A 13,095-nucleotide genomic window follows, 5' to 3' on the forward strand; every position below is an offset into this window, starting at 1 on the left:
CTTTATGGAGAGGGTCACACACTCCTGAAAGACCTCCTGGGGGCGAATCATCCTGCCTTGGCCCGCTCCAGCCAAGGTGCTCCTGCAGTTGCCCAAGAAAGATCTTTCTATCCCTTTTTAATTAGTTCCCAGTGCAATTAGCCGGCCCAGCCCAGAAGTAAAAATATGAATGTTTGCCCTCGTCCCTGGAATATGTTTGTTGTTGGACTGAAATTTGGGAGAGGGAGTTTTTTATTCCCATGGTGCCCAGATGAGAAAGCCCTCTCCCTAGCCTCCAAGACTTATCTTTTCCCGCTCCGTCCTTTCTCTTTCTTCTGTCACTAGATAGCAGGCCTGATAGACCAAGGGCTTTTTTTTTTTTTTAAGAGCTTTTCTAGGAAAACTACAGCATTTTTGGAAGTCTGACCATCATGCCAGTTGTGGGTGGCTCTGGAGAGATGAGAGAGCCGCTCACAAATGCCCAGAGAGGACCTTCGTTTAAGACCTCCTGAGTGTCCCCATTCTGCTCTTTCCTTCCCCTCGTGGGGCTATGAAATGCTGCTCCATAGTAGTTCAAAAGACCCTTCTTCCTCCCCTGTGGTTAAGCACATGGCACTTTATGGCTGCTCTAAAATGAAGGGGTGAAAACTTTTCTTAACTTTGGCAGCAATGAAAACCAGGGCCATTATTTTTTCACAGAACCCAATGTAGGTGCCAGGAACTTTCTGGTCAGAGATTTCACTCTTCTGTATTTTAGGGTGAGGAAAAGGGAAGATAATCACCAAGTAAAATATCCAATACTGGAAGGAGCCTTAGAACTTTCTGGCTGCACACTTTCATTTTAAAGATAGGGAAACTGAGGCCTAGAGAACCACTTCATGGCCGTGGAAGACATTTAATGAAGTGAGGTACGAGCCAGGCACTTTTAAAAATTAATCTCATGCATATATCACAGTTTAGGGATGAAGGACTATAGGTTTTGAAATTAGAGAAATCTAGGTTAAAATCCAGTTCTGTCTGTTCCTTTCTGTTTCTGAGCCTCAGTTTCCACATTTCCACATCTGTTAAATGGCATTAACTATCTCTTGGGGTTATTGAGAGCACTAACAGGGATCGCATAGTAGGTTAAGCCATACAAAATTACCAATATATTTTTGACCTACAAAGTTAACAATTTCATGTGATTCAATCGAAGGTCCTAGTTTAGTGTCTGCCATTAGGAAAGTGCTTGATAAATGATAATTACTAAACATTATGAAGTAAAAGACATAGAGAAGTCAAAGATTATCTAGATAATTCCGGATAACTTATCTTCTCAAATTTGATGTTAAACATTTGGTGGCGTTAGGGAAGGACTGAACTCTGCAGTATTTTGCCTGTGCTGCCCTGAGGAGTCAGATAATTGCCCCAGAGGGAGTGCAGGCTCTCAGTTCTCAGGCCTCCCCCTGCTATGGCGCCTGCAGTGTGGGTGGACTCTCCTCACTGTGGCTGACCCAGGGCCATGCAATGGGCATGTTAGCTTCACTCTCTCTGGGAGCCCAGAAGGCCTTGCTTCTGTCCTCATTAGGGACACATCCCTTTACTCTCTGCATACAGTGTGCCCAGTGCCTCAAACCAGACATGCCTCTAGGTTAGAGATGTGGCTGACTCCTATGGGCCCCGTTGTGCCCATATTTGGCGCTTTCCTCTATCTTTAAGGATTTCTTAGACTTCTCTCATGTAAAGAAATCATCAGGGGATTAGCAACCAAGGAGAGAGGGTCAAGGGATTTCCAAGTGAGGAAAGGGGATTTTGGAGACTTGGAAGAGCAACTTTAATATTATAATTTCATTTAACATCTGCATTTTTTTTTAATATTGAAGTTCTTTTTCTCATAAGTTTTATAATTCAAGCAGTGAGCTGAGCTTGGATCCTGGCGGATGAGGTTACATAGAAGACAGTTTTTCTCCAGGATAGTGGGGGTGGGGAAGGGAAGTTGGACACTGTGCCAGGAAATCATAGTAGAATCTCCTCAGGACATTAGCTTTTTATTTTCCTCAAAGAGGGGGTAAAGGTTAAATATGTTTGCAAAACCCTTCCTCAGACTAGCTGCTTGCCTGAAACTCTTTATGCCAAGGGAATATACTTTGGCCCTCTTTGTAAGAAAGTCCCTTCTGAATCCTCAGAGGAGGAAGGTAGCTGATCTGTGTGGAAGCAGCCTTCTAATTCACTCAGCGTCCGGGTTCCTGACAGGCCTTCTGTGACCTGCCAATACCATGCCAACTCTGGAGGGTAACTGGTTCAGGAACTGTGGGCCATCAGAACTATAAATAGGCAGTCACTACCTTCTAGACTGCTGGGTACAGTGCTGTGGGGCCAGACCCACGGGCACTGCTCCTGGAGGCCAAGGCGCCTACGCAAGGGCCCAGGACCAGCACCCAGACGCCATGCCCTTATCACCCTGGAGAAAGACCAGATTTACTGATTGCATCCTGAATGCTACATACTTTCCATGCATCCTCTAATTTTATCCTATAACAGTGCTGTGAGAATGATGAAATCACAATCCCCTTCAGAGATGGAAATCAGAAGCCCAGAGAGGTGAAGCCAGCTGTCCGTATTCAGGGGCAGAGTCAGGACATAACCTATGTCGAGGGCGGGCACTCAGCCTAGACAGTGAGGATAGGGAGCAAGGATTATTTGGGAAACAAGAGGCAGAATACACCTGAGATCCAGGCCCAGTTCTCCCACGTTCTAGCTGTGTGACCTGTGCAGGCCACTTATCCTTTCTGTGTCACTGTGCCATCATCTAATCCAGCTCATGTTATGACTTTGGTGAGAGGATGAAATGAGATAAAGCGTGTAAAGGCTTTTATGATAGTGCCTGGCACATAGCAATCATAGTAATAGTAATAGTGAGTAAAGATTTGAGCCCTGATCCTACCTGGGCTGAAACCCCTCCCAGCTTTACCACTTACCAGCTGGGTGCCCGTGGGCAAATCACTGAGCATGAGCTGGGACAAACTGCCTGGGTTCAAATTCTGGCATCCCTACTTCCAAGTATTTGGTAAGTAACTTACCTCTCTGGGCCTCACTTTCCTTCTCTGTGAAATGGGGATGATACTAGCACTTCCCTCCTAGGTTGGTTGTGGGGACTAATCCAGGTGGTGTGCACAATCTCTGGGATGCGTGTTCAAGATGTATCAGTCGGTGCTACTATTGTTTCCCTGCAAAACAGAAGTAATTGAAATGGTTTTTTTCCTGTTCCTATTAAAAACTTGTGGTTGTTTATTATGATGATGTGTAATAATGAAGGGCTGAGAACATACTTATTTGGTAGACTTTTAAAAGAAAGCAACACAGACTTCTGGTAGTGGAGAATGAAGAGGAAATAGCCCACCCCTAGTTTAGCTGGTGAACATGGCTCCATCTAGAAGGTGCAGCGGGGCTCTGTCAACAAAACCCCACCTGGGTCTGGGCTCCTCCTTGTGTTTGTACACTGACTGTCCCCATCTCCCCACAGACGGTTTACAACCTGGCTGATGTGGCCTGCAAGTGCCACGGGGTGTCCGGCTCGTGTAGCCTCAAGACGTGCTGGCTGCAGCTGGCAGACTTCCGCAAGGTGGGCGACGCCCTAAAGGAGAAGTATGACAGTGCTGCGGCCATGCGGCTCAACGGCAGAGGCAAGCTGGTGCAAGTCAACAGCCGCTTCAACTCGCCCACCACGCAGGACCTGGTCTACATCGACCCCAGCCCTGACTACTGCGTGCGCAATGAGAGCACGGGCTCACTGGGCACACAAGGCCGCCTGTGCAACAAGACGTCCGAGGGCATGGACGGCTGCGAGCTCATGTGCTGTGGCCGTGGCTATGACCAGTTCAAGACCGTGCAGACGGAGCGCTGCCACTGCAAATTCCACTGGTGTTGCTACGTCAAGTGCAAGAAGTGCACGGAGATTGTGGACCAGTTTGTGTGCAAATAGTGGGCGCCCGCTGCCCGCCTGCCACTCAGCCCCGTTCCCAGGACCCACTTATTTATAGAAAGTACAATGATTCTGTGTTTTTTTGTTTTTGTTTTTAATATTGTTTTATTTTCCCTCAAGAATTGCAACCGGAACCATTTTTTTCTGTTCCCATCTAAGAACTCTGTGGTTTATTATTAATATTATAATTATTATTTGGCAAAAATGGGGGGTGGGAACCAAGAAAAATATTTATTTGTGGGTCTTTGAAAAGGTAAGACAAGACTTCTTTCGATGGTATAAGATGAGGGGGAAATAACACATACTCTAGCTTGTGTGCACATCCAGAAGGTAAAGGAAATGTGTTTTCTTTTTCTCAGCTATGGGGTCATATGGGACAGGTAGCACCCAGTGCTCCAAATCTATGCACGATTCAGCCTCTGTGACCAAAATGAATTGTAAATGCTCTGGCGAAAGATCTTGAGACTCAAACAAGAAAATGAGACACTCCCCCCGCCCCCCACTACCCCTTTCCAGGGGCTGCCAGCCTGAAACATTTTCAAATTCGTAATTGAAAATATAAAAGCGGGACTTTCATATCCCTCAAAGAAAAAAGAAGGTATATCATGTATCTCATACTTCTCCAACATTCCATGTGCAGATGGTCCTATTCTAAAAGCTACTGAAACTTGGGGAGCAGGGAGGAAAGCCCCAGAAATTATAAAACTTAAAAACTTCCATATTAACAGTGATTTGAAGCTGTTATAGGAATTAGGTTATTAAATTGGAAAAGCATCCCCAAATGATTCTGGGTTATAGACTTTTTGTTTGGAGAGGGGCAGGGGAGGTTGACTTGAATATAAAGGAAAATATACTGTAATTTTCTTAGGAATACTTGGTTAATAAATGATAATAAAAAAAATAATACATGAATTCCATTTACAGATCCTCAGCCCAAACAACAAGATAATTGCATGCAGTTCAGTACTGCACCAGAGCAGAAAACCTGTTTGAGGGGAAAAAGTGAAATCTGCCCTCCCACTTGACCCCAAGCCCTGTCTGATTCCTCCTTGCTGCTTGGGGAGGAGGAGGTGAGGCTGGCCACATTTCCAAAGGCTGCTCCACTGGGTCCCCTTTGATTGCAGGACAGGAAATGAACCATTAGGAGCGCCACTTGGAAAATGGTTTACTACTTAGGGATTTTTTTTCCCCCTAAAACTTTTATTCTTTTAATGATGTTACTTGGCTAATGGAGTTCACAGAGGTGTTACAGCATTTCACTGTTATGATCCTGTGTTTAGACTCTCCACTCAAGCTTTTCCTATTATACTGCAGGTGTACCCTGAAACTGTTCCTAGTGTACTTGAACAGTTGCATTTATAAGGGGGGGGAAATGTGGTTTAATGGTGCCTGATATCTCAAAGTCTTTTGTACATAACATATATATATATATATACATATATATAAATATAAATATAATTATATCTCAGTGCAGCCATTGATTTAGATTTACGCTTTACTCTGGGGTTATTTCTCAGTCTAGAGTATTGTTGTCCTTCATTGCAATCCAACTGGGATTTTTCCAGAAGATTTCAAGTAGAGCTTGGGCTGTGGCCCTGTTGTGATTCCACCTTGAGCATCATGAAGCAGCCTCGTTTCTGAGGAATCTCGAAGGTCTTCCTCACTGATAACGCATGTTGGTTTGAAGATTTCTTTTATCTTCCCTGCCACTCCCCCTCTTTCTCCAACCTCCATTTCTGTACACTTTCTTGAGAGGGCATTACTTGTTCGGCATAGATGTGGAAATGAAGAGAGATTTGAAACTCAGAAGCACGGTCAGCATTTCACTTAATTCGACTTGCAGAGTGAACACTGTTCCTGTTCGATCTAGTAGTACCTATTTGAGTCCCTAAGGAAAATCCGGCTCATGACATACATAGCTAGTTTTTAAATTTTTTAAACAAGGACACCTCTTTCCAAAAAGTTCCATCTTATCTCGGACTTACGTTGTTTTAAAAGTTTGGAAAGATACACATCTCCTGCAACCCTCCTAGACTTGGTGGCCTTCATATCACCTCAGCCATCTGTGGCTCTTAATTTATTGCACAAGGATATTCACTTCCCCTCAGTTGCAGTGAATTGCAAGCAAAAGATCTTGAAATTAAAAAGCACTAATTAGTTTAAAATGTCACTTTTTTGGTTTTTATTATACAAAAACCATGAAGTAATTTTTTATTTGCTAAACCAGATTTTGTTTCTTTTTAGTGATTCATGTTTATGAAGAGAGTTGAGTTTAACAATCCTAGTTTTTAAAAGAAACTATTTAATGTAAAATATTCTACTCGTCATTCAGATATTATGTATATCTTCTATGGCCTTTATCCTGTACTTTTAATGTACATATTTCTGTCTTGCGTGATTTGTATATTTCACTGGTTTAAAAAACAAACATCGAAAGGCTTATGCCAAATGGAAGATAGAATATAAAATAAAACGTTACTTGTATATTCGTAAGTGGTTTCAATTGTCGTTCAGATAATTCATGTGGAGATTTCTTGAGAAACCATGAGGGAGAGTTTAGGGTGACTACATGTCAGAATAACAGAAGAGCGGGGAATTTTAACAAAACCAAACTATTTGGAAGCTTCAAAAGATTTCTATGTGTAAGGGAACAAAAGGGGAATTCTCTTTTCCTATATATGTTCCTCAAAAAAAGAAATCAAGCAGATGGCTTAAAGCTGGTTATAGGATTGCTCACATTCTTTTAGCATTATGCATGTAACTTAATTGTTTTAGAGCGTGTTGCTGTTGTAACATCTCAGAGAAAGACTGAAAAGGCACATGCTTTTATCCTTGACCAGAATTTTAGTCCAAGAAGAGTGTATTTGTGTTTACCACTGCAACTATTGTACCTCTCTTTTTGAAATTACCGTGGACTGTCTCTAAACCCCTTTGAAAATAATTTCATGAAAAGCAAGCCTCGATCTGCAGAGAATGAAAACTCATTGAAAACTAAAAGTTCGTTGTGTTAAGTGCAATTAATATGAGTTCTCGTGCTTTCTGAAAGTGTACACTGAAGTCTCGCCAGTGCTGTGCAGATTGATGCGCTAGCCCTTTGCTTTTTTTCTTGCCGGATAACCTTGTAACATATTGAAACCTTTTAAGGATGCCAAGAATGCATTATTCCACAAAAAAACAGTAGACCAACATATAGAGTGTTTAAAATAGCATTTCTGGGCAAATTCAAGCGCTTGTGGTTCTAGGACTCAACATCTGTTTCAGTTTTTCCTCAGTTGTATATTGACCAGTGTTCTTTATTGCAAAAACATATACTCGATTTAGGAGTGTCAGCATATATTTTTTCTTTTCATCCTGGAATGCATTCAAGATCTTCCCAATACAGGAAAATTAACAAAAAATTTTATATATAGGCAGTGGCAAGCAGAGTCATGTTCAAAATAGTAATCATGGGCCCAAGTAAAAAGAAGACTGTTTTAAGTTTGAGTCCAGTTTATCTGTTCTGCTGACCTTCTGACTGTATGTTATAGTCGCCTACCCAAACCCTTTTCTCACGCGATTTTGCCAATACCAATTTTCAATTTGTTTTGCAAAACATTATTTAAGCCAGTGGAATTATCGAATATGACACTCTAGCATAGACTGGTACTGGCTGATTCCAAGAGATCATTAGCAAAACAGTCCCCAAAGACTGAGTGTTCCATAATATAAATAGAGACAGATAGTAACTGTAACAGTACAGTACCTGTAACTTGAAGCATATTTTATATACGTAATGCAAATATGCACCAAGGCATAGTCTAAAATACTGCATTCTCACTGTAAAGGGTACTTTTAAAATATTTATTTTTTTAAAAAAAGTATTTTTTAGTCTCCCCTCTCTATGGAATGGTGAAAAACAGATGCTATGTTTTTAAAGTAAGACAATCAAATGAGTTTCTAAAACAGGAAACATTCAGCAATGTAAGAATTAAAACATAGTAAAGAAATTTAATTTACCTGTTCAAACAAACTTTACACTTAAATCTGATGATTGGATAATATTTTAGTGAAGCATCATTTTGTCAGCCAACTTTAAAAAATGGGTGTAGAATGACTAAAGGTTGGTATGATTTTTTTAAAAAACAAAAATGTATCAATTTGAATCGAGAAAATTTAATCAAAATGCTGTCTCCGTATTTCAAAACTAAAAAAGGGATGAGGAAAACTGCATCTTAGACCAGTTTTATATGCAGTGTACAATTTGCTGAGTTAAAAACGAGATAATATTTATTTTTGTTCATATCTTGTACTTTTCTATTAAAATCATTTTATGAAATCGGCGCAGTCACGTGTGTATTTAGCAGAGATGGTGTTCGTGGCAATCAAAGTTTGATGCGGGCACAGAGCACAATTATGGTTTAGGGCATCTGGAAGAGAACACACATTACAGGCATGCAGTTGGTGTAGTGGATATTATGATTACGTCTCAAGGATTTATTTTGTATTTTAAGGCTCATTTTTCTTTTGCCTGTTGCTAATTTTTCCATTTTTTATTTGTTCTGCTGCTGCTAACATATAAAAGTTGCATTAGGAGATTATTATTCAGTGTAGGCATTTAGCACAGTGACATAGGATTACGATGAAATTCCAGGGCGAGAGAAGAAAATTAGAATGATTTGAGGAGAGACATAAAATGATGTTCTAGATAAACTAAATCATCTGGAATATTCTGCTGGTAGTGTTTTGCAGTTTCAACGTTTGCCAGCCAGGTGTTTTAATTTGGGGTTTCTCAACATCAGCACTATTAGCATTTTGGGCTGGATAATTCTTCATTGTGGGGGTTTGTCTTGCGCAATTTTTAGCAGCACCTCTAGTCTCTACCCATTAGATGCCAGTAGTACCCCCCATTCAGGACAACCAAAAATGTCTCCAGACATTACAAAATATGCCCCTGGAGCAGAATCACCCCCTCGTTGAGAACCAAAGTTTCATATGGAGGGACTGAAGTCTGAGCATTTGGGGCATACAGGCTAACTACAGTGGTAGACTGTTACTTGCCTAGGGTGACTAATAAGCCAGGTAAGTCCTTTGAAAGATTTTCTGTGCAGGATATGGAGATGCAGCATCTTCCACAGGGCAAGCTGCCTTAGCAATAAATAACATAGGCTCTGGAGTTCAAATCCTGGTGCTGCCATTTGCTGTGTCACCTTGGGAAAGTTGTATAGCTTCTCTGAATATTTGTCTTTTAAATAGGAGAGAATATTACACTTATCTCGTTGGGTCATTGTGAAGATAAAAGGAATTAATGTGTCTCAAGTGCTTAGCAGGTTCTGGTACATATTAAGAGCTCGCTTAATGTTTACTAGGAAGGATAGAATAAGTCTGAAGACTAAATCCAGGAGATATGGGCCAGTGTTGCCTAACATACCCAGCAGTGGCGAGCTCAGTGCTAGGAAGGCACCCTTAGTGTTCGGGGAGGTTGCAAACTTGTGGCCAGTCTACATCACATTTCCAGATGCATTTTGTTTGGCAAAGCATTAAAAAATACTCAGATTAGTCGCCAGCATTTAAAAGATGAGTATTTTCACATTCGAATTTGAATTTCTGGCTTGAAAAATGAAAAGAGCTGGGCACCTGGGTACACGGCATCGTGGTTCCCCGGTAGCAACTATCGGCTGGGTTAAACAACTGTTTCCCCTTTGAGACAGGGCCGAGTATGTCCAGTTAGCCATTTTCATCACCTAACTAACTCTCGTAGGCTCATATACTTGTGCTAGTTTTCAAAACTGATTTTTTTCTGAGTCAGAGTTTCTGAATCTCACTACGATTGACAATTTGGGCTAGATAATTCGTTGTTGTGAGGGGCTGTCATGTGCATTGTAGCATGTTTAGCAATATCCCAGGCTTCTAACTCTAGATGCCAACTGCACCCTCCTCATCTGTGACAACAAAATAGGTCTCCAGACATTGCTAAATGTCCCCTGGGGGGCAGAATCACCCTGGTTGAAAAACACTGGTCTAAACTAAATGGTCTGTATTCATAAGCTAGCAAATGAGGTTAAAACAAAGAAATAAACAAACAAAAAAGATTAGTCTCTGTGTAAAGAAATGTCTGGCACAGGAACTTGATAAATATTTAATGAGTGAAGGAAAAACAGCCATTTTCAGATTTCGGCCTCACCATCATTCTTGAATCTTTCTGATATTTAAGTTACACAACGTAACCTGAAAGGCCACCTCATAATAGTACCGTCTTAAGAGGGGGAGTTCATATTAAAAAAAAAAGACAAATTACTGGCTAAATTTCCTAGTTAGCCTGCCCCTACACAGCCAAATAGATATGTGCTCTGTTCTTTGATTTTTGTTATGAAGCTGCAATTTCTAAAGAGCATTCTATTACATACAGCCCCAGGAGATGCTCAACAGAAAGTTTTACCACCAAATAAGTTTGGGAAATGACGAATGATGGATCATTGCCCCGCTGAGAGATGTATGCTGTTCATTAGCATATTGGCAGTGCTAAAATCAGAGAAGCAGGAAAGAAAGCTGCTGCTTAACTCAGAGTCGTTGGAATGTTTTTGATTCCTGTTCATTTATCACCTGTTACTATCCTCTGGGCAAGCTGGGAAGGGCTGGCATGGAACTCGCCTCTGGCAGGTTTTGTGGGGATGCATTCTACTGAGGTCAGGAACTGTCTGGCTTGCCTTTTGTAGCTGAAAAAGGAAAGATGGAGTGCTACCTGGTGACATGTCTCGAGAGCTGGCATCTGTTCCTCTTGCTAATGGAGGGGCTGGCTCTGAGTGGCAGTTAATCCATTTCATAGCCTGGGTCATTGAATGGAAAGAAGATGCTTATGGGGGAAATGTGAGGAGTCCCAAGAGATATAAAGATAACACAAAGCTGAGGAAGAGAAAAAAAGGGAGGGGAAACAGAAAAGGGTAGAAATAGGGATAAAGGAAGATGTGAAGAGCAGAGGAAGTTAACTAAGGCAAGAGAAGATATAGGTGTTCTATGACCAACACCTTCAGACAAATCTCATTTCTACTAGTTAAAAAAAAAAAAGCTGGGGAGGAAGGTCATATTTGACGAGCATCTGTTCTGTATCTGGTACTTCCTAAACATTTTTCTTCCTCTCATTCAAGTAAGATTTCTAAGTATCTACTGAAGTAATAATGTTACTTGTAGTTTTGTAGATGAAGAAAGAGAGCATAAGTGACTGGAGAGCCCATTTGTCCACCAAAAATTCTTGCTCTTTCATTATAAATGTGGATTTGATACTGGAAGTTGGTTGTCTAACCAAAGACTACATTTCCCGGACTCCCTTGCATCCAGGAACAGCCCTATAAGTAGTTTCTAACTTATGAGGCTAACTTATAGCAGAAACGATTCATGTCAGTTTTGGAGCTCAGGCATTTACAAAGTTGGTATGAATTCTCCACTGCATCTTTCCCCTCCGCAAATTGGGAGGAGGGGACTCTGAAGTGCTAGGAGTCGATAGAGCCACAATGTGGATGACACCTAAGTCCTTGCTCCACCATATGGAGGAAAGACATGAGCTGAGCAAAAACCTCCTCCTTTGACTGTTGTGTGACAAAATTATAAACTTCTGTTGTGTTGGGATTTGATATAGCGCCTAGTTATTCTACCCAACACACTGCCTTTTCTGGTACTTCATGTTCCTGTAGTCAGACACAGGGCTGTTTCTGAGTCCCTATGCACAGAGGGGGTTCCTTGGACAGAAGATTAATAGATTGGGACAGTCCCTTGCAAGTCTCTTTTCCTTTCTGAGCCTCTAATTTTCTTTATTTTTTTTATTTTTATTTTTTTTTGCTGCTTTTTCTCTTAGGACTGATCTGATTCATTTATTGATTTATTATTTACACAGAAAGGGGATTTAATGAAACCTGCTGTGTCCTAGGCACAGATTTAGGTGTTGGGGTTATAGAGGTGAGCAAAGCAGACTTGGCCCAGAGTAACCAGCAGTCACAATGATGGGGAATCAGAGAGAAATAGGGTGCTCTGGGGGCCTGGGAGAAGAGAGAGACAAACCCACACTTGGGGAATCAAGGATATTCCTCAAGAGAAAGTGATGTTTTAGCTAAGCTTTAAAAGACAAGTAGGGGTTATCCAGGTTAAGCTATGGAGGGGTGGGTAGGAGCATTTAAGAAAGAAGGCACAGCTTATGCCAAGTCCCAGAGGTAGGAGAAGATGTGGTTCATCCCAGGAACCATGAGTTTGCTGGAATGTGAAGGTGAAGGAGAGTGGTGGGGGATGAGGCTGGGGTGCACTGCAGCCCAGGCTACAGATGATCAGGGCCTAGACATCCCCCTAGGGGAATGGGGAGCCGTGAGAAGGTATCAGCAGGGGTGGGACATGTTCAGGTCTGACCTTTAACGACCCTGTGTGGAGACCCCTGTCTCCTTAGTTTCTGAGTTTCTAAAACCTGAAGGCTCCCGTGATCTTAGACAGCAGTCTCCAAGCTTTTTGGCACCAGGGACCAGTGCTCCTATGAGAATCTAAAGTCTGATGATCCGAGGTGGAGCTGAGGTGGTGATGAGGCTAGTGCTGGGGAGCGGCTACAAATACAGATGAAGCTTTGTTGGCTCACCTTCTGCAGTGCGGCCCGGTTCCTAGCAGGCCACTGACTGCTACCCGTCTGCGACCTAGGACTTAGGGACCCCTGATCTTAGGGACATTTTGGTGTTCCATTGCCTTGGCTCAAACCCTTGCAACCCTGGGCTTCCAGCCTAACTCGGGACAACCTAAGTTTTCCTGTAACTGAGGCAATTCTAGCCAGATACTTGCCCACCTCTGCCCTACCAGTGTGACTTGCTCTAAGTTATACCTCACATTCTTGTCCCAGGGCTTCCCTCTATATACACTCTGCCCCATCTGCCGAAGGGCTTACCACATGCCACTTGCCTCAGAAACTGAGCTGCTTGTGCCAGTGGTAAACCTTGATGCTGATGCCACGACCTCTGTGCCAGACCCAGTGCTTCATAATTGCCAGGCTTCATCTCATTCCCTTATCCATATAAAATATGAAAGTGGACATCATTCCCACTTTACAGATAAGGAAACTAAAGCTGGGAGAAATTAGTTCACTAATTTTATCTGTCTATTGCTGAATAATACACCGTACTCATACCAAAACTAAGCAGCTTACAGTTCTGTGG

General features: G+C 42.0%; 1 protein-coding gene across 10 annotated transcripts in view; it reads left to right on the forward strand.

The window, feature by feature from the left end:
- Window positions 1-6,433, forward strand: part of WNT5A (Wnt family member 5A) — a 22,256-nt gene extending 15,823 nt beyond the window's left edge. For all 10 annotated transcript variants that reach the window (XM_023537600.1, XM_023537603.1, XM_011371820.2 and 7 more), the window contains exon 5: window positions 3,482-6,433. In XM_023537600.1, coding sequence (XP_023393368.1) covers window positions 3,482-3,940 — 459 coding nt within the window. In that variant the 3' untranslated portion in view covers window positions 3,941-6,433. The remainder of the gene's footprint in view (window positions 1-3,481) is intronic.
- The last annotated feature ends 6,662 nt before the right edge of the window (window positions 6,434-13,095 follow it).

Source organism: Pteropus vampyrus, unplaced genomic scaffold, assembly GCF_000151845.1.
Source record: "Pteropus vampyrus isolate Shadow unplaced genomic scaffold, Pvam_2.0 Scaffold195, whole genome shotgun sequence".
NCBI classification, from domain to species: Eukaryota; Metazoa; Chordata; class Mammalia; order Chiroptera; family Pteropodidae; genus Pteropus; species Pteropus vampyrus.